This window comes from Carassius carassius, chromosome 17 (genome assembly GCF_963082965.1).
Source record: "Carassius carassius chromosome 17, fCarCar2.1, whole genome shotgun sequence".
NCBI classification, from domain to species: Eukaryota; Metazoa; Chordata; class Actinopteri; order Cypriniformes; family Cyprinidae; genus Carassius; species Carassius carassius.
Genome location: NC_081771.1, coordinates 10,974,881 through 10,996,236, shown reverse-complemented (window position 1 = coordinate 10,996,236; position 21,356 = coordinate 10,974,881). Strand labels below are relative to the sequence as shown.

At 36.9% G+C, this 21,356-nt stretch overlaps 2 protein-coding genes across 7 annotated transcripts in view; both read left to right on the top strand.

Moving 5' to 3' along the window:
* LOC132161077 (E3 ubiquitin-protein ligase HERC2-like) overlaps window positions 1-2,547 on the top strand; it is a 65,126-nt gene extending 62,579 nt beyond the window's left edge. For all 5 annotated transcript variants that reach the window (XM_059570881.1, XM_059570882.1, XM_059570880.1 and 2 more), the window contains one exon: window positions 1,565-2,547. In XM_059570881.1, coding sequence (XP_059426864.1) covers window positions 1,565-1,837 — 273 coding nt within the window. In that variant the 3' untranslated portion in view covers window positions 1,838-2,547. The remainder of the gene's footprint in view (window positions 1-1,564) is intronic.
* Window positions 2,548-9,254: 6,707 nt separating this feature from the next.
* LOC132160509 (P protein-like) overlaps window positions 9,255-21,356 on the top strand; it is an 85,180-nt gene continuing 73,078 nt past the window's right edge. Inside the window, exons 1-3 of one of the 2 annotated variants that reach the window (XM_059570178.1) lie at window positions 9,255-9,547; window positions 14,474-14,729; window positions 19,212-19,307. In XM_059570178.1, coding sequence (XP_059426161.1) covers window positions 14,500-14,729; window positions 19,212-19,307 — 326 coding nt within the window. In that variant the 5' untranslated portion in view covers window positions 9,255-9,547; window positions 14,474-14,499. The remainder of the gene's footprint in view (window positions 9,548-14,473; window positions 14,730-19,211; window positions 19,308-21,356) is intronic. The other variant, XM_059570179.1, reaches the window with a different exon arrangement.

Sequence of the window (21,356 nt, the reverse complement as noted above, 5' to 3'; positions counted from 1 at the left end):
CGGCCGATAGTGGAACCTCGGATTCAGGAGGAACAGTGTGGTTTTCGTCCCGGTCGTGGAACACTGGACCAGCTCTATACCCTTTCCAGGGTGCTGGAGGGTTCGTGGGAGTTTGCCCAACCAGTCCACATGTGTTTTGTGGATTTGGAGAAGGCATTCGACCGTGTTCCTTGTGACATCCTGTGGAGGGTGCTCTGGGAGTATGGGGTCGGCGGCCCCCTGCTTAGGGCTGTTCGGTCCCTGTACGACCAGAGCAAGAGCTTGGTTCGAATTGCCGGCAGTAAGTCAGACCTGTTCCCGGTGCATGTTGGACTCCGGCAGGGCTGCCCTTTGTCACCGGTTCTGTTCATAATTTTTATGGACAGAATTTCTAGGCGCAGCCAAGGGCCGGAGAGTGTCCGGCTTGGGGACCATACGATTTCGTCGCTGCTTTTTGCGGATGATGTTGTCGTGTTGCCTCCTCAGACCAGGAACTTCAGCGTGCACTGGGACGGTTTGCAGCCGAGTGTGAAGCAGCTGGGATGAGAATCAGCACCTCCAAGTCCGAGGCCATGGTTCTCAGTCAGAAAAGGGTGGATTGCCCACTTCAGGTTGGTGGAGAATTCCTGCCTCAAGTCGAGGAGTTCAGGTATCTTGGGGTCTTGTTCACAAGTGAGGGAAGGATGGAACGTGAGATTGACAGCCGGATCGGTGCAGCTTCTGCAGTAATGCGGTCGCTGTACCGGTCTGTTGTGGTGAAGAAGGAGCTGAGCTGTAAGGCAAAGCTCTCGATTTACCGGTCAATCTACGTTCCTACTCTCACCTATGGTCATGAGCTGTGGGTCATGACCGAAAGGACAAGATCCCGGATACAGGCGGTCGAAATGAGCTTTCTCCGTCGGGTGGCTGGGCACTCCCTTAGAGATAGGGTGAGAAGCTCGGTCACTCGGGAGGAGCTCAGAGAAGAGTCGTTGCTCCTCCACATCGAGAGGAGCCAGCTAAGGTGGCTCGGGCATCTATTTCGGATGCCTCCTGGACGCCTTCCCAGGGAGGTGTTCCAGGCACGTCTCACTGGGGGGAGGCCCCGGGGAAGACCTAGGACACGCTGGAGGGACTATGTCTCCCGGCTGGCCTGGGAACGCCTCGGGGTCCCCCCGGAAGAGCTGGAAGAAGTGGCTAGGGAGAGGGAAGTCTGGGCGTCTCTGCTTAGACTGTTGCCCCCGCGACCCGGCCCTGGATAAGCGGAAGATGATGGATGGATGGATGGAACTCAGAATTCAAAGGAAAACTTTTAGAATTATGAGATGTAAACTCAAAATTCTAAGAAAAGTCGAGTTTGTCACCATTCTTTTTCCCCCCTCAGATTTGGGAGTTTATATTTTTGCAATTTCATATTTATATATTAAAGTTTTGAGAAATAAAAGATGAAAAGGTGCAGTTATCTTTTTTTTATTCCATGGCACAAACAAGTTTGTGTGTGTGTATGTGTGTGTGTGTTTGTGTACATGTATATGAATGTTAGATAAATGATATGTACAAATAAATATTAGTGCTCATTATTAGTGTATTTTTCCTGTTTGACCAGGTGCTGGACAAATACAACCCCCCGGACCACTTCCTCCCAGAGTCCTACACCTGCTTCTTCCTGCTCAAGCTGCCTCGCTACTCCTGTAAGCTAGTCTTGGAGGAGAAACTAAAATACGCCATTCACTTCTGCAAGTCCATTGACACGGATGACTATGCACGAATTGCTTTGAGCGGAGAGCCGGCCGCAGATGACAGCAGCGACGACTCAGACAATGAGGATGCAGACTCCTTTGCTTCTGACTCCACGCAGGATTACCTGACAGGCCATTGAACTCTTAACCCCTGGTTAAACTCCATCTCACAAACATGCACATGCACACAAACACACACACACACACACACATAGTGTAGGAAGTCTTGAAAATAAGCTGACAAAAAGAAGTTTAAATGAAAACTGAATGGAAGATGTCTTCCATTCAACCTGACTTATTGATATGTGCATAGACACAAATACAACTAAATGAAGAGAAACAAGTGTATATCATTATGTGCAATTAGCTTTAAAGCACTATAAAGTTGGTGAAAAGCAAGATAGAGATTTTATCTTTGTTGTGAATAGAATCAGGAAGATGGGAGAAACTACACATCTTTGTTAAACATTGTGTTCACGTTTTATTACAGGGGAAAGGCCGCTTATCCTAGCACTGTGGTAGACGACTCCTGACAGACTCCTGATCGATTTTGTGTTAAATAGGTAGTATTATGAACTGTAGCTTTGCCTTTTTGTTTGAAAACAGCAGTGTTTCTTTAAGAGCATTTTAACTTTGAGCAGCACATTTAGTTTTTTCTCATTTGGTCAGTGGAAGCCTGATCAGGGGTTGTTTTTAGGTCGTCGGTCACCGTATTCTCTCCTCCTCCTATATGTGTCTGCACTGTTCTCCTGATGGAATGTATATAATTTGATTGTGCCATGTGTTTATGAGAGGTCTCATTCCCATGTTATAAATAAATGTTAATTTCTGTTAATAAATTTAAACCAAATTTCTCTTGTAAGTTTTATTTTCTTGTTTTGACACCTGTTTTCCTAATTTTCTTTTTATTTTATATAATTATATTTTTTGTGTCTTTTATAGAGTGTGTATCTTGTTTGAATTTGGGAAAAATTAAATGCAGATTTATAATAATAATAACAACAACAACAAAAAACTAGCGATAACAGTTTCCAATTTAGTTTCCAATATATCGGTCAAAATATTGATTCATATATCATAGATATTTTGACTTTATTTTTTCTAAATTACTTAATTATACTTGATAAAACCTTTTTTTTTTGCAGAATGTATGTTAGCTTTGTGTTATTCTCAAAGGAAAACTGTAAATATAACATTTTAAGCAATATCAATATGTAGTTTTGATTATGTCTGATACTTAATATGGTAGCCTGTATTATATAAAAATCAATATTCACTGTCTGATAGAAGAGAGTGGTAACAGTTTATTGTAAAATTCAAAATAGTTTGAATGTAAGCTCTGAAATTACTTGCCTCTGGTATCAATACTGGTATACATGTTTGTGTGTGTGTGTGTATATATATATATATATATATATATATATATATATATATATATATATATATATATATACATACATACATACATACATACACACATACACACCCACACACACACACACCCACACACACAGACACATACATACATACATATGCATACATGTATATACAAACCCGATTCCAAAAAAGTTGGGACACTACAAGTTGTGAGTAAAAGAGGAATGGAATAATTTACAAATCTCATAAACTTATATTTTATTCACAATAGAATATAGATAACATATCAAATGTTGAAAGTGAGACATTTTGAAATGTCATGCCAAATATTGGCTCATTTTGGATTTAATGAGACACATTCCAAAAATGTTGGAACAGGTAGCAATAAGAGGCCGGAAAAGTTAAATGTACATAAGAAACAGCTGGAGGACAAATTTGCAACTTATTAGGTCAATTGGCAACATGACTGGGTATAAAAAGAGCCTCTCAGAGTGGCAGTGTCTCTCAGAAGTCAAGATGGGCAGAGGATCACCAATTCCCCCAATGCTGTGGCGAAAAATAGTGGAGCAATATCAGAAAAGAAGTTTCTCAGAGAAAAATTGCAAAAAGTATGAATTTATCATCTACAGTGCATAATACCATCCAAAGATTCAGAGAATCTGGAACAATCTCTGTGCATAAGGGTCTAGGCCAGAAAACCATACTGGATGCCCGTGATCTTCGGGCCCTTAGATGGCACTGCATCACATACAGGAATGCTAATGTTATGGAAAACATTGTCGGTGAACACAATCCACCGTGCCATTCGCCGTTGCCAGCTAAAACGCTATAAGTCGAAAAAGAAGCCATATCTAAACATGAACCAAAAGCGCAGGTATTTTCTCTGGGCCAACGCTCATTAAAAATGGACTGTGGCAAAGTGGGAAACTGTTCTTTGGTCAGACGAATCAAAATTTGAAGTTCTTTTTGGAAAACTGGGACACCATGTCATCCGAACTAAAGAGGACAAGGACAACCCAAGTTGTTATCAGCGCTCAGTTCAGAAGCCTGCATCTCTGATGGTATGGGGTTACATGAGTGCGTATGGCATGGGCAGCTTACACATCTGGAAAGGCACCATCAATGCTGAAAGGTATATCCAGGTTCTAAACCAACATATGCTCCCATCCAGACGTCGTCTCTTTCAGGGAAGACCTTGCATTTTCCAACATGACAATGCCAGACCACATACTGCATCAATTACAACATCATGGCTGTGTAGAAGAAGAATCCGGGTACTGAAATGGCCAGCATGCAGTCCAGATCTTTCACCCATAGAAAATGGGACAACATTCCTAAACTTGAGCAACTTGTCTCCTCAGTCCCCAGACGTTTGCAGACTGTTATAAAAGAAGAGGGGATGCCACACAGTGGTAAACATGGCCTTGTCCCAACTTTTTTTGAGATGTGTTGATGCCATGAAATTTAAAATCCACTTATTTTTCCCTTAAAATTATACATTTTCTGAGTTTAAACATTTGATATGTCATCTGTTGTATTCTGAATAAAATATTGAAATTTTAAACTTCCACATCATTGCATTCTGTTTTTATTCACAATTTGTACACTGTCCCAACTTTTTTGGAATCGGGTTTGTATATCTATATATATGAGGCAATTAATTTCAGAACTTAAATTTTCAAATTCAAACAACAAATTTGAATTTTACAATAAACATATTTACATTTATAGAAATGCCCAATATGTAGTCAGTTTATCATTTTTTCAGGATAACCAGGTTTAGGCTCAGTCTACTTTGGCTTTAGTCTCATGTGGAATTTCCAGACTTTTTAAGACACATTCCTCTCAAACGCTAACCTAAACGGTTTAATAAAATCCTTATAATGACGGCTGAGCCATCGAGCTCCACATATATTACTTTTGGTTCACAGGCTTTATTGTAAATGGACCACAGTAGTAAGCTAAGAGGTCAAGGGTCACATCGTACCCCGCCTCCTCTATCCTCTGTCTACGTCAAAGCGTTACGTAGGCCGTGGAGATAAAAGGGTATTAGAGGTGCATGACAGAGGAAAGAGGAGGGGAAAGCGTTATATGATGGCTTAATTTGGCTTAGAAAGCTGGAGCATTCTTCACAGTCTTAATGCTTTTTTTCTTTCTTTCACAAGCAGAAATCACAGAGCGCATTATGCTGGAATGGGTCAGGTGCTCTACTCATGTCGGGTTGGCTCCAGGCAGGCAGAAAAGATGAACCAGAGCTGTAAAACTGTACTACTTTAGGAATGCAGCAGCAAGGTCTGACTTTACTGTACATTCAGAAATTGTTCAAACAGCCTGAGAAAACCAAACAAGTCAGGCTTAATCAAACTTAGTTAAACTTTTCACTTGAATTGATATGCTGATCGTATTTGTAATGAAAAATAAATCGCCTACATGTGCAATATCTCTTTCTCTCTCTCTCTCTCTCTCTCTCTCTCTCTATATATATATATATGTATACAATATTTTTCTAGTGGACCCCACTGTATATTTGGTTATGAAATACGGCTTTAATTAATCTTAAAAATGTAGGAGTTCCTGTACCCTTCTTGCTTTTCCTGTCGATTGAGGAAATGAAATGTTATGTAAGAAGAGTTGAAATCATTCAGTTGGATTGCATACGCAGACATCCCTGTAGGAGGGCATGTGTGTGGTCAGTGTGGACTTTTTTTGCGATTAGGAGATCTCAGACAGCTGGGATCCTTTGATAATGATATATAGTTAAACTAATTGTGTAAGTAGTAAAACAATACAAATGCAAACGGAGCAACAACAAAAAAAGTTTTAAACATCTCGAGTTCCCCCTGCTTTGCCTCACAGTGCTTTGGTCCACTGCCTGACCACCACCGACACACAAACAGTCCGGTCTGAAAAAACAACGTGTTCCAGTAGTTGTGGCACTCCATTAGTCAAGCTTACTTTATTCACATGAAACATCGGATGACGTGATTATTTTCTCTTTAATATAGATGATGCTGAGTCATTAATAAATCGTGTCCAAAAAATATTATTGTGTACCAATTTACTTTTGTCACCGATGTAGTCTTCACTGTAAGCGATTATAACGTTTAACTTACCCTTATACAGGCGTTTACCTAGCTTGTTTAATAACATCTTACACACACCAATAGTGTACGCATATACAAGTCTTGTACGTTAGATTAGATTAGTGCGGGTGCTCATTTAGATTTTCCCGCGTTCACTATGAGTCGGTTTTAGTGGCAGCGGCTCGTCGGGTGAGGCACAGTTTCCCCCAAATTTTGAGGTGAAAATGAGGAAGATTTAATGTTAATAAAATTAATTTCAGTTCATGTCTCAGAATGTATATATTTTTGTTTGTAATTTCACAGTTGTAATAGCTGTAATAGCATTACATGAAAGCTCCGCTTTTCTATCGCGAATGTGCCGAATCTGCTGATTTAATTACACCGCTAGTTGAAAGAGCAAGAGAAGGGGAGGTGGGAGTGTTCACTTTCAGCGCTGAGCAGTGCTGAGAAAAGTAACATCATAGAGGAGGCTAGCCTCCCTTCTGGTATATCAACCAACCATCATAGAGACGTAAATTACGTGCTATTAGTTTGAAACTGTTTTTATACAGTATATGGTTTGAACGTCTCCCGGAGCGGCTGGGCTGATAATTTACCAAGTATTTATAATGAGTAGCGATATTGAATATATTTTCTTTATGGTTTCTGACTAAAAGCCACCAAAAAGGTGGCCAACCATTTTAAAGTGGTTAAGCAAATAATAATAATAATAACAATTGGCAGGGATCCCCAGACCAATACAATTAATTTGCCTCCTCTATTTTAAAATCCACGAGCCGCCACTGGTCGGTTTATTTCATTTAATATAGTTAATCTAATATAACATCATAGTAAGAGTGCAGTTGTTCTCCAGATATTAGCATAAAAAATTGTATTTAGATTTTTATAATAATTGAATAAACAAGAAGTTAATATTATGTGCATTTTAGGCACCATATTGCCTGTTTTAGCTCTATTTCACCAACGAAAAAAGTTGTAAACTAAGTTACAGCAGTAACATCACTAATTTTGAGAAACACACTGAGGAGGTGTTTCCTAACTGAGTGAATCCACTTTTTGAACAAATCAGTCATTGATGTAATAAATTATTATTTTTTGTTTTTCCCCCTCTCTTTCACGTCTATACTGATCTCACTATACAGTTGTGTGAGGGTGTATGTCTAAGAGTGTGTATGCCTTCATTTTGCTAGGCATGGCAAATGTTTTTATATATGCATGTTTTAATTATAACTGTGAAGCAACAACATTGCTATTAAATGTGCTATATAAATAAATAAAAGTTGAAGTTAAGTTCAAATTCCATTGTATTTTGGTGGCTTGATTGTGTAAACAACTTCGAAAACATTGCAAAAAAAATGTTTTGAAGAATGTTTTGGTCAATCCAGCTTTTTCATTGAACCAGAAAGAAACTTTGAGAAGAAGGATAATGGAATGGTCTCCATGCAATAGTAAGGCTTTTCACTCTGTACACATATCCTTAAGTACAATTTTGCCTGTTTTATTGGTGTCCCCTTCAAAACTTGCTCGTGAGAAATGTTATTTTTATTGTCCCCCCCAACATTTAGATGAGATTTTCGCCCCTGTACACCAGTATAAATGACTTTGAGCTGATAATACATCACATCCAGGATTTTTTTCTTTGAGGAAAGTGCAGGAAGTGCTTAGGAATTATAAATTAATTCAAACAGCTGTCTGATTGAAGTTGTCTGTCTTATTCTGAAATCAGTTCCCACTTATCAATATCGTGGCTTCATCAAGTTCCCCATTTGCTGTAATGACAGCAGCACTTGAGCACGATCTCAACATGATTGCATAAAACTTTTATCCCGCACGATCCAGCTTATGTGTGAATCCTGTGTTGTTATATTGGCCATAGAGGAGCGAAGACCTCAGACTGTGTGCACTGGGCCAAAATCCAGAATTTACTAGAAGTCACATGAAAGTCTCTCACTCTTTCCTCTTCCCCACAGCGATTAACGGCGCTTTGTCCAACCCGTGTGATTCACCACATCACCTCCATGATCACTCAGCTCTCTCCTGCTTTCCATCTGGCTGCTTAATGACACTTTCACATGCATTTTATTCTGAAATGTGATTCAATATGAAAAGAAAAGAGGGTAATTTTAAGTCTAATGCAGAACTATGTGTGTTAAAAGTTGCCCACCCAGAATCAGCTTAGATAATTCATGTCTTTCCTGCTTAATTAGCTCCTTTAAAACATGTCATATGATCTCTGATGTTGAATTTTGTGGTTAATTTGACACCTGACCTGTGACTTTGACCCATGCCAATAATCTGCTTGCTGTGTCTCCTCATTAGTGCTGACACCTGTGCTTTTTATTTATTTATGTTTTATCGATGCTTGTGAAGACTTTCAATTCTGTGGATGTAGATTGTAGAAAATGTGCATGTACTGAGTTAGTAATGCTGGTAAATAAATAAATATATATATATTAATAATATTGCTCATTAAAGCTAATTTTATATTTCAAGGGACTGATTCTTTTTAATGTCAACTTTGATTAATATATTTTTCTTAAACTGTGTTAGGCAATATAACAAGTCAACTGATAAAATACAGTGCATTAATGGAGCTATAATATTATTGTTAAGAGCACTGCATAGACAATTTGGATATAGAATTATCTAATGGCAAATATTTAAATTCATATTGAAATATCTGACTGATAACAGTCTTTCAGAGCAAAGTTTGTGACAACCATCAGCATTCTCTTCTTGAATTTTAAGAGAAGACATAAGAAAGAGTCTCTTTGATTTGGTTTGGTTTGGTTTTGTTAAACTGCTCTTTGTAAAAGCAGGTCTTGGTCAGTAAGACGGATGCAAAGTAGGGCAGTGAGATTCCTTCAGCTCTTGTAAGTAGGAGAAGCTTTAAGCAATAACGTCACACATAGTAATTTGCTAGTGAGTAATACTTGACTGTGTGTGTGCAAGAAACAGTCATTTCTTCTTTGTGTGTATTGTTTTGGTCTGAAAAGGGGTGGGTGGGTGTCTTCAGGCATTTTGGGGAAATTGGGCAGGCCGTAAACACTACCAGTGTTAATGAGTGTCCACTTCTACAAGTTACCAGAGGGTCTGAGAGAAGAGGAAAGAGGAAGGGCTGTTAATTCACTCTCTTCTGTCTGTGTGCAGAGTCTGCTTTGGGTCACTCCCTTCATCTCCTAAAAGAAGTCTACAACTTCCATTTAAGTCTGAGCTTCTTCCTCCTCTTCGCAGCCTGTGTGCGGCACTCATGAGGCACCCAAACCTGTTTTGATCAGCTGGATTTCATTTTTGACTTTTACATTTTTGTTTTAATCTGATAATATTATCATCATCATCGTTGTCATCATCATCTTGCCCACTTCACCGTTTCATTCTCTGAATTGGCAGGTAAGGAATTTAGTTAAAAAAAAAAAAAAAAAGAAAAATAATGAATAAAGTTAAAATATTTCTATTTTTAAGAGTTACTAAACTGCAGCAGTGAAGTAAATTCAATTATCATTTGCAGTATATAAAGTATATTTGAACTAGTTGGCTTTGAATGCAATCTGAATATTGAATATAATTTCAGACCATGTCTATTTAAGTCTCTGCAGTTTGTGATTTGAAATGGTCTCCTTTTCACATACAGTATTACTAAATTTCATTTTTCAATGCATAATATTTTCTTCCCACACTGGAAGAGAGGAGAGCGAGGGCAAGGAGGAATGTAATGTCTGGAGAGTGTGTGACAGCTTTGTGTGTGTTAAGATTCTTTACGGATTATTATTTCTCTGATTCAGAGGTAAAGGGTAAAGTTCTGTTTTATGAATAAACACAAATACACACACACACACACATATATATATATATATACATATTGTTTGTTACAATTCTGAACCACATTTTTGACAACAAAAATAAATTAGTAATTAATAAGTTAATAAATAATTGAATTTAGTTTTTTATTGTTTGACCACCCCCATCTCTCTCTCTCTCTCTCTCTCTCTCTCTCTCTCTCTCTCTAATATAATAATATACTTATTAAACCGGGTTTGAACAGGGGTAGAAAGAGAAATATTCCTGATGTGTTGAATTTACAGTGACACACTGACAGTGTGCACTTTGTATTGACCACAATAGAGCTTGTTTGTTTCGGCAACAGTGAGGAACAGAAATCAAACAAGCACCGGTCACTAGTCATTGGTCACAGGTCACTGATATGTCCAGGCGTCTATTCAGACAGACCTTGAGCTTTCAACACAATGACTTTCCTCTGTGTCTGAACTGTAGCACAGTTTAAGAAAACAGTGACCACTAGTCCTAATCCAATTACTCCTGAAGTATTATTGTTTGGCTTCTAATTGATTAGTCATGCCACTTCTGGTGTTTTTTGTTGTTGTTGGTGTTGTCCCCCCCCCACCCCCACCCAACACACACACACAAACACACAGACACACAATTTCCACTAGGGGAAGCTGTTCTAATAGAATGAGTAAAGCTATTACCATTGCTCAGTCTAAGGGTTAGGGATTTCAATACTGAATAGATAATTGAATTCATGGAATTAGTAAGCTGATTTTATTGTTTTTAATTCTGTATGTTTAATGCCGTAACATTTAACACCTTTAACTATTTTGATAAAATACCTATGCAATAGTTCTATTATGTAGTGTTATATTAATATTGTAACCACTGATCTCTCTCTATTTCTGTATTTTAGTTTTAGGGTTGTGCAAGTAGTTTCTGTTTATTTTAATATTTATTTACCCTTAATTTATTTTAAGTAGTTTGAGTACTTCTTCTTAAACATATTGTAGTTTACTTGTCGGTAATAATTAAAATATGTGACCATACACTTTAAGAAGGCTTACAGTAGTGTCTGTGGCATTAATAATTATTATTCCATATATCTAAAGTGTCCAGGTAATTAAAATGAGTATTGATGGTAAAATGGAGAAGGGTCTGGCTGCAGACTTGCACTCTCAGACACTTGTACTTCCACACGCTTGAAGCACTTATGTTGTTTTGTCAGCCCCTGTAATTGTTTTTTTATTTTATTTTTAATTTTATTTATTTTTTCTTACTTGATATGATGTGAGTTTGTACTGTTTTAAATGCGAGCACATGTTTTTTTTTCCTCAAAAGAGTTCTTGATGTAAATTTAAGTTCAAGTTTATATGACATATTGTAAATAAAAAATACAAAAAAAGACACTTGTACTTCTACTAGCGATGTCACTTGCAGTCTTTATTTTTTTATTTAGTTGAATTTTTTATTACTTTTGTTTGAATTTCCCAACATTTACAACAGTAGTCAGGTGGTGAAGACAAGAAAAAAATAAACTAAATTACAATGTCACTTACAATCGCTACTTGCACTCTCCGCTACCTGTGACGTCACTTGCAATCAACACAAATCGTGCGTGTTGCCAATGGAGACAAGACGCTGTGGTGGTGATTAAACGATTAAAACTAAATTAATATATAATTTACAGGGTCCTGCAAGAAAAAGAAAAGACTGGCAAATCCGTGGCCAGAACAGCAGAATATAAATGCAATGCACAGTCTTTCGTTAAGCGTTTTCCTCCTGTAGAAAAAAACAACACTTAATATGGCATAATGTATTAAGATACATTAAGTTCAATTAAAAGACAAATTTGATATATAGTTATTATTTAATGTACTACAAGTACTACAAGGCTATGAACACAATGCGCAAACTTTGTCCTCCCATACAGCCAAATGCTTAATGTGGCCTAATAACAGACATAATATGATAAAGACAATTTAGTAGGCCTATAGCCTATATGTCTCATTGTTGACTCAACGTATATACAGTCGTGGCCAAAAGTTTTGAGAATTACATAAATATTAGTTTTCAAAAAGTTTGCTGCTAAACTGCTTTTACATCTTTGTTTCAGTTGTTTCTGTGATGTACTGAAATATAATTACAAGCACTTCATACGATTCAAAGGCTTTTATCGACAATTACATGACATTTATGCAAAGAGTCAGTATTTGCAGTGTTGGCCCTTCTTTTTCAGGACCTCTGCAATTCGACTGGGCATGCTCTCAATCAACTTCTGGGCCAAATCCTGACTGATAGCAACCCATTCTTTCATAATCACTTCTTGGAGTTTGTCAGAATTAGTGGGTTTTTGTTTGTCCACCCGCCTCTTGAGGATTGACCACAAGTTCTCAATGGGATTAAGATCTGGGGAGTTTCCAGGCCATGGACCCAAAATTTCAACATTCTGGTCCCCGAGCCACTTAGTTATCACTTTTGCCTGGCACGGTGCTCCATTGTGCTGGAAAATGCATTGTTCTTCACAAAACTGTTGTTGGATTGTTGGAAGAAGTTGCTGTTGGAGGGTGTTTTGGTACCATTCTTTATTCATGGCTGTGTTTTTGGGCAGAATTGTGAGTGAGCCCGCTCCGTTGGATGAGAAGCAACCCCACACATGAATGGTGTCAGGATGCTTTACTGTTGGCATGACACAGGACTGATGGTAGCGCTCACCTTTTCTTCTCCGGACAAGCCTTTTTCCAGATGCCCCAAACAATCGGAAAGGGGCTTCATCGGAGAATATGACTCAGAGAATATGAGAATATGACCCAGTCCTCAGCAGTCCATTCACTATACTTTCTGCAGAAGATCAATCTGTCCCTGATGTTTTTTTTTTTGGAGAGAAGTGGCTTCTTTGCTGCCCTTCTTGACACCAGGCCATCTTCCAAAAGTCTTCGCCTCACTGTGCGTGCAGATGCGCTCACACCTGCCTGCTGCCATTCCTGAGCAAGCTCTGCACTGGTGGCACTCCGATCCCGCAGCTGAATCCTCTTTAGGAGACGATCCTGGCGCTTGCTGGACTTTCTTGGACGCCCTGAAGCCTTCTTTACAAGAATTGAACCTCTTTCCTTGAAGTTCTTGATGATCCTATAAATTGTTGATTTAGGTGCAATCTTAGTAGCCACAATATCGTTGCCTGTGAAGCCATTTTTATGCAACGCAATGATGGCTGCACGCGTTTCTTTGCAGGTCACCATGGTTAACAATGGAAGAACAATGATTTCAAGCTTCACCCTCCTTTTAACATGTCAAGTCTGCCATTCTAACCAAATCAGCCTGACATAATGATCTCCATCCTTGTGCTCAAGTTAACAAGACGATTACTGAAATGATCTCAGCAGGTCCTTTAATGACAGCAATGAAATGCAGTGGAAAGGTTTTTTTTGGGATTAAGTTAATTTTCATGGCAAAGAAGGACTATGCAATTCATCTGATCACTCTTCATAACATTCTGGAGTATATGCAAATTGCTATTATAAAAACTTAAGCAGCAACTTTTCCAATTTCCAATATTTATGTAATTCTCAAAACTTTTGGCCACTACTGTACACACCAGCAAATATGAACGTGCATTATGAAATGCATTAAGTGATTTTAAAAGGATCAACTCTGTACAGGCAAGCAGACGAGTACAGAACGCAGTGCGTTAAATTGTACTGAAATAAACACTGTCCATTATGCCACATTTTGCGGTATGTGAGGAAAATAATATATGCATATCCATTAAATTAATGAAATGTATATTCAATTTGATATTTTAATAGCATCTTAATACATTAAGCCATGTTAAGTGTTTATGTTTTTCTACAGGAGGAAAACGCTTAGCGAGAGACTTTGCGCAAACGTTCTGGTGTTCTGGCCACGGATTTGCCAGTCTTATCTTTTTCTTGCAGGACCCTGTACGTTATAGTACTAAATTAGGTTTAACCGTTTAATCACCACCACAGCGTCTTGTCTCCATTGGCAACACGCACGTTTTGTGTTGATTGCAAGTGACGTCACAGGTAGCGGAGAGTGCAAGTAGCGATTGCAAGTGACATTAAAATTTAGTTTACTTTTTCTTATCTTCGCCACCTGGCTACTGTTATAAAATGTTGGGAAATTCAAACAACTAAAAAACTAAAAAATTCAACTAAATAAAAAATAAAGACTGCAAGTGACGTCGCTAGCGGAAGTGCAAGTGTCTGAGAGTGCAAGTCTGAGAATGCAAGTCTGAAGTGCAAGTCTGCAGCCAGACCCTCGCTATATGCATGGGAACCACTAGAGGGGGCAGGTGCATCCTTATGGAATAAAATCATACGCAATGCAGTTCTGTATTTCTAATTATTTCTGTTTATACATCATTGTTCTCTGATGTATGGCTCACAGAAGTCTTTTTAACTAGAAATGTAAGTCTCAAAAGAACTCATCTGATGCTAATTACCAGAAATATAAAACCTATGCTGCATTAAAAGATCATTTGACCTCAGTGTTCCCCTTCTCCTTCAGTTGCGGTCCAGTGTGCCTGAGTGAAGATGTACCTGGAGAATAAGAGTAATATTGAGGTGGAGATGTCTCAAACCGGAGGCCAGGGTCACTCCAGCAGGGTAGGCTGCAGGAAGTCTGACACTGTGGCTGGGAACTTTGATGAGCTTCGTCTGCTGGAGGGATTCTCTGGGAAGATAGAGACACATAAATCGCTGCTGGCTGCAGCCATGCCCTCGGGAAACTGCATAATCTACACTGACGTCCATCAAGATGATAGGTAGGACAGTCAAATAGTTCATCAAGGATCAATTCTGTTAAAGGGATATTTCACCTTAAAATTAAAAAAAAAAAAAAAAAAAAAAAAAAAAAAAAAATATATATATATATATATATATATATATATATATCCTTTTAAGTTAGTATTTTAATTTTATATTTTCATATTAGAATTTATTTATATTACAATTAATAATTAATACTAATTAGTTATTAGTTTGATTAGTTTACTTGTGCATTCACGTTAATAATTAAAAGTCGGAATTACAAGTGGAAAACTCACAACTTTCTTTGAGTTGCAGCATCTGTATTAATAGTCAATTCTTTATTAATGAAATTATTATTTTCAATATTTTTACATTTACAGTAAATCTAGCTACATGTTACATGAAAAATAGGATACAATTATGATAAATAATATATAAATACAATATTTAACAATTTAATATATTCATACATTCATAAAAACATAAAAAGCAAACCACAACAGCATTCTTTGTTTGAAATTTTCTAGTAGTTAAAAAAATATTTATTTATTTGTTTGTTTGTTTTTATAGAAAGGTACCTCTGGTGTTAATTCATTATCATTGAGATTAATATTTCGAATCTTCTCCCGTTTTAATTTTAATTTTAGTTGTTGTTTGTGTGTGTGTGTGTGTGTGTTTGTTTGTTTTTTAGTAATTTTAGATTTTGGAAGTTTTATATATTTTTTGTTTTAGTACATGAAAATAAATTAAAAAAAAGAAATATTGTCTGAAATGAATTTTTGAGAAATTATTTTATTTCAAGTAAAGAATTTTTGAATGGTTTTAGTTGAGTTTTAGTTAATAACCCTGGGAATGTTGCCACCTTTCTCCAAACAATGTGGCTTGAACACACCTAACGTCATAATCACGGCTCCCCAAATTGTAAGTATGATTAGTTTCCTGGAGGACTTGAATGCATCATATGCCAAAGATGATTTGGACAAACAGGTTGTCCAGCCCAAACACATTCAACCAGACTTTTGAACACAAACAAACAGAACAATAGTTTTGATAGTGCCACAGTGTTTACACTATTCTGGGAGATGAGTCAATGAATGACTTGATTATATTTGTCTCTGCACAATAAACTGTGGTAAGAGAAAGTATTTTAATAAAGTAACACGCTTCACCTTTGAGATGTTTCAAAGAAACCTCATGCTAGAAAATCTTCAAGCAAAATGTGCTTCCATTGTACTTCCACTATTATGGCTGACATTAAGCAGAACACATTTACCAGATAAGGTCTCCAGAACCCTTAGTGAGAGCTTTTCTGTGTGAAACAGCTGCTAATCGACTCTAAAGAGGATTGGTGCTCACGTGTGGAGTCGCATTACTGTAGTAACATCAAATGTGTGTCTTTGTGAGAGAAAATTTTTTAGTGTGTGATGGTACTGTGGACTATGACAATGGGGGTCTTAATCTCAAGCTTGTGGTTGTGACACTTTTCGGATTAGAGAGTGCAGTTTTAGATCAGCCATCACGTGATTAATTGTTAGTCATGCATGAGATGTGGTCTTCTGCTCTCATGACTGCTCTCTCCTGCAGGAATTCTTTAATGATAACCACTCTCAATGAAATCAGCTGATCATATCACATGTATTATTTAAAAAAAAAAAGTATTTCAATAGTTGTTTGTTAGTCTTTTGTCCTATGGGAAATATGCCAGAGTACGCCATATATTATTCCACATATATTATTGTTTAAAATGGTGGTTTCAGTCAATTTTTTTATGTGTTTGAAAGTCTGTTATGCTCACAGAGACTGCAATTATTTATCAAATGTACTTTAAAACACACACACACACACACACACACACACACACACACACACACACACATATATATATATATATATATATATATATATATATATATATATATATATATATAGACACAAGTTTGTTTTTTACTGTCCCTTTTGGGGCATTTAATGCATTCTTGCTTAATAAAAGTATTTTAAGTAAAGTAAATTAGTCAACAATTTAAATTTTCTTCATATTGTTCAGGAAATTAAATTGAGTATGTAGACTTCAATTAGGCTGGTATTTGAGGCTGGATCTAAAAGGATGGTATAGGTGTCCCACTGGGTTACGTACTCCCCCCTCTTTGGTTTCATTCTCATCTGGACCTCACACATTTGGATTCAGGCACAATAAGTGAAGGCTTTGCTTCATTTATAAATCCTGCATTCGGTGAGCTAACATTTCAAATCTCCTCTCTGTTGTGTAACAGCAGGGAGAAGGATTAAAGGCCTTGAAATATCCTGTCTAATCTCCCTTTTGCCCAAACTCAACACCAGGATATATTCTGGAGGCCATGCCTATTATGTCTTGTCTGGAGCCCACAGACACACACACACACACACACACACACCATCCCAGCTATTTACAGTGAGCAGAGGCATCGGTAGGGGTGGGTGAGTTGTTTGAGTCCTCTGTAATGCTAAGCAGCTGAGGTTTGGGATTTGCCCAATGATGTGTTAGAATTGGACTAGGCTTGACTCTATAGTCTGGCCTGTGCTGAGCAGCATTGATCTATTCTGGCATTCTGCAAAAGGCTCTCCATAACTCACACACAAACTCAGAGCCAATTGAAGAGGGACTTTACCCATTTAAACTGTCATTAATTATGACAAACAGAGAATCTTTCACAATTATTAGATTACTGGAGAGGTTCCAGTAATTAGCCCACAGAGTTCTCTGGATTTCCATCTGTTCTATTCACACAGGCCGAAAAATATCAACACTGCTGGTGTCTCTGAGCAATAGCTCAGAATCCATCCTTTCTCTCCTCCCTCTTCTTCTGGGGACTTCTATTGATTTATTTTGTTGTTATTGAGTATATGAGATGTGAAATGTTTGCTTTATGACTACAGTAAATAAAGCTGTCCTTGTCTGAGGAAGTTTAGAGGATAAAGTATGATTACTGCATGAAACAATGCTAGTGGCCCTTTTCAATTAAATTGAAATATACTGTATTAATGATATACTACAGTAAGCATTTAGTGCCATATTAATATATTTACTTACCTTTTATGATGCTTACATTTCAAAACATTGAAATAATTATAATTGATGCATACCAGGGGCTTCACAAGGAAACTGCATGGGGTTCATGAGTTAATGAAAAGCTAATAATTAATATTAATAATGAAGTAAATCAAATGTACAATTAAAATAACCCAATTGTGCCACAGAATTAGTTGAAATAAAACCGAAATCACAATAGATTTTATAAATATACATTTAATATATGAGATGAAATGCCAGCAGTTCAAATTTCAGTCACAATATATGACAAAAATAATTTCAATATAATGTTTTGGCCATCAAAATATATGTTTATTTGCATGCCATGTGACAATTAACCAGCATCAGAAGACATGCAAATGTGTTCTTAAATTATTGAAATAATAGCTTAAATTCTCAGGTGGTATTTCAAATAAATATTTTACATCCTATAGTTTGGGAACCCCTGTCTTATAGAATACATTTTATTTTGGGAGGAACAATAAAATATGTACTTTAGCTTCTTTAGTTTTAGTTGCCAATTTGTTTTAGTAATTTTTTAATGGAGAAAAAAATTCCACAAAAAAGTTTGACCCCCTGCTGTACTGCCGTGGAGCCCCTGTTGAAAACTCCTGATCCGTAGCCCTAGAGAAAAGCAACTTCTAAACCAAGATACTATTAAGACATAAATCTGGCACATTCCCCTAAAAACAATTGATATCCCGTGTCAGGATTTCAGATTTATATGTACATCATAGTCCTGATTTCTTTGTATGATGCTCTAAACTTGGATATCTGTTATATGACATGTTGAAAGATACATATTTTAAAATCATGAGATTTACTTTTGTTGGGGATTCATGCAATACATGAGCCTTTCACTGACACAAAATAAAATCACAGAGCAACTGTTTGATTTATTTAAACGTGTCCCTGTATTTTATAGCATCGAAACCAAGGCCAGAACCTTATACCCTAGTATTCAAGGCCCGAATAAGCAGGATGCTGTTGTCCTTAAACCTGTCATAACCATATCACTTTCATGTCTCTGTAAATCTGCCCATCCACCCTGACAAATTACGAGGTGTCAGTTAAATGATCAAGACAGCTGTAGAAGGACATAGTGGACCAGAAGGATGACTTATATAATTGTCGTTAAACTTTTGGATGTTTGAAAATCTACATTTATTTTATGATCATGTAGCTTAGACCTTGTTTGACACACAAGACAAGGATGTTTCATAGTGGTGTAAAGATGATTTAGAGTCCAAAAAGGAGGAATGACTTTCAGTTCTGCTCAAAGACTTTTAGTTCCATTTTATTTCAGCTGCCAGTTTTTATAGACGAGTCATTAAAAATGGATGCCAAGAATTGATTTCTAAATGTGGCTGAGATGCTATTTATGACAGACATCATGCTCGGATTTAATAAGTTCTCTCCTTGTTACCAGGCACAGCTTCAGCATGGTAAACCTCCTCAAAGACAAATCAAACCAAGGCAACCACACAGAACAGTCACCCCTTCTCAAGTTCCCCCAAAATGACAGGTGAGCCTATATTTATTTCCCTGTTGGTTTCACAATATTTCATATTCAATGTTTTCTTTTCTGTTAAGCAGTGAACAATTCTGGTAAGGTTTGTTTTTCTGGATTCATTTATTTACTTTATGTATGTATTATGTATTTATATGTATTTATTTACCAATAACAATAAAATCCAATGGTACTCCTGCTTTAACCTTATTATCTGCGAGCAAATCAGAGCTTGATACGTATTCAGGTATAATTATATATACCAAACTATATAAATCAATGTTTTCTGGCTATTTAATTAATTGTTTGTTAAGCATAATAGAATATAATTTTCGTTTGCAAGTTGTTTCTTTCAAAGTTGCAGGACCTGTTGACTTGGCTTTAGTCAAGAAAGCTTCAGCAGAACAGTTGTAGGAATATTGCCTGGGGTCTGTAATTACCGACCTCATTCTCATTCAGTAATGAGAAAAAGTGGCTTTGTGACCTTCATTTCCAATAATTACTTTATATATTACCAGGTTGAAGGCAAACAGAGCTCCTCACATAATGTATGGCATTTTGAAACCTTGAAGTGGTCTTGACCTCTATGTACTTCTTAATTAAACCAAACACTGCCTGCAGTACAGAAGCTGAACTCTCAGTTGTCAGCGTCTATAATAATTGGGAATGATTCCAACACATTGAATATAATACTAGACTGGAGCGCATTCCAGTTTGCTCAACCAGTGAGTAATATGTTCCCACTGTTATTTGCACAAGAATACCAAATTTTCCATACAAAATGTTTGTATTTTTGTATACAAATCAATAATTTTATGTGGGGAACCAACTGTAATACTGTAGTTCTTAGTTCATCAATGTTTTTGAGTTATGAGTTATTTTGTTTAATGCATTTCCTGTTTTCTCCAGAATAAGTCCTTGATTCACCCATGTATCCTTACCAGAACTCTAAAGCCAGTGATTTTATGTAACAAGAAGAGTTATAGTCATAAGGATTACACCTGTATTAATTCTGTTTGGAGGATATTGTGTCCTCCTCAATGCTGAATATTCCTATTTTCATGAAACATTATTTTATCAGGTACATCAAGAAAAATCTCATAAAAAGTAGGATAAGTTGTCTTATGGAAATTGCAAACTGAATGAAAATTCTAATGGAATCAAACACAGGATTATATATATATTTTTTATGTTTGTCTGTTTAAGGGACCCCATATTGCAGTTTTTCTCAACCTGAGGGCCAGGGCCCACTGGGGGGCTTCAGCAAACTTCTGGGGGTGGGGTGTGGCTTAAAATGACTAAAATGTAGACAAAACATATCAAAATCAATTTAAACAACAAAAATTAAGATATTTATTATTTTGATTCAACCCACTCAATATCTGAAGAAGCCTCCTTTTAAAAGTATAATTTCTAGATCTTAAAAAGTCATGTAAATTATAAAAAAATTGTATAAGTTTCTTTAGTTATGCTAAACTCTAAAATACTTTGTGTAGAAATTGTGAGCAAATTAAAATGTTCAAATTAAATCAAATTCTATAACATACTTTAATTTACAACATGAGAGACCATATTGATGTATTGACATACTTGATTGCAGATGAATATAGAGTATAACATAGTTACTGTATATACATGACATTACCTTTTAATAATAAAATCCTTCTAAATTTTAGCTTCTAGATGTATTTGAAGTTAAATTAAAATAGTTTTTTGTTTATCAGTTCTTCACCAATTAGTGTAATTCAAAACAATTGTTGGGCCCTCTGCAGTACCACCGTGGACGCTCTATTGAAGACCCCTGAAAGACAGCCCTCTGAGATCAAGGGTCCTACATGGAGTAAACTGTTGTCACAGTGCTAAAATGGCTGGTTGCTATCTGCTGCCCTCAGTAATACATCTTTCATTCCCTCTGTAAGGCAGTGAGCTGAATGCTAATGCTGCTAGCGATTATATTGTGCTCTCAGTCAGAATAATGCATCTTGCTGCCTATAATCAACACAAAAGCCTCAAGTTATGTCTAGGCACTTAGGTGTATCCTCTCTTAGCATGAATTTGTCAAAG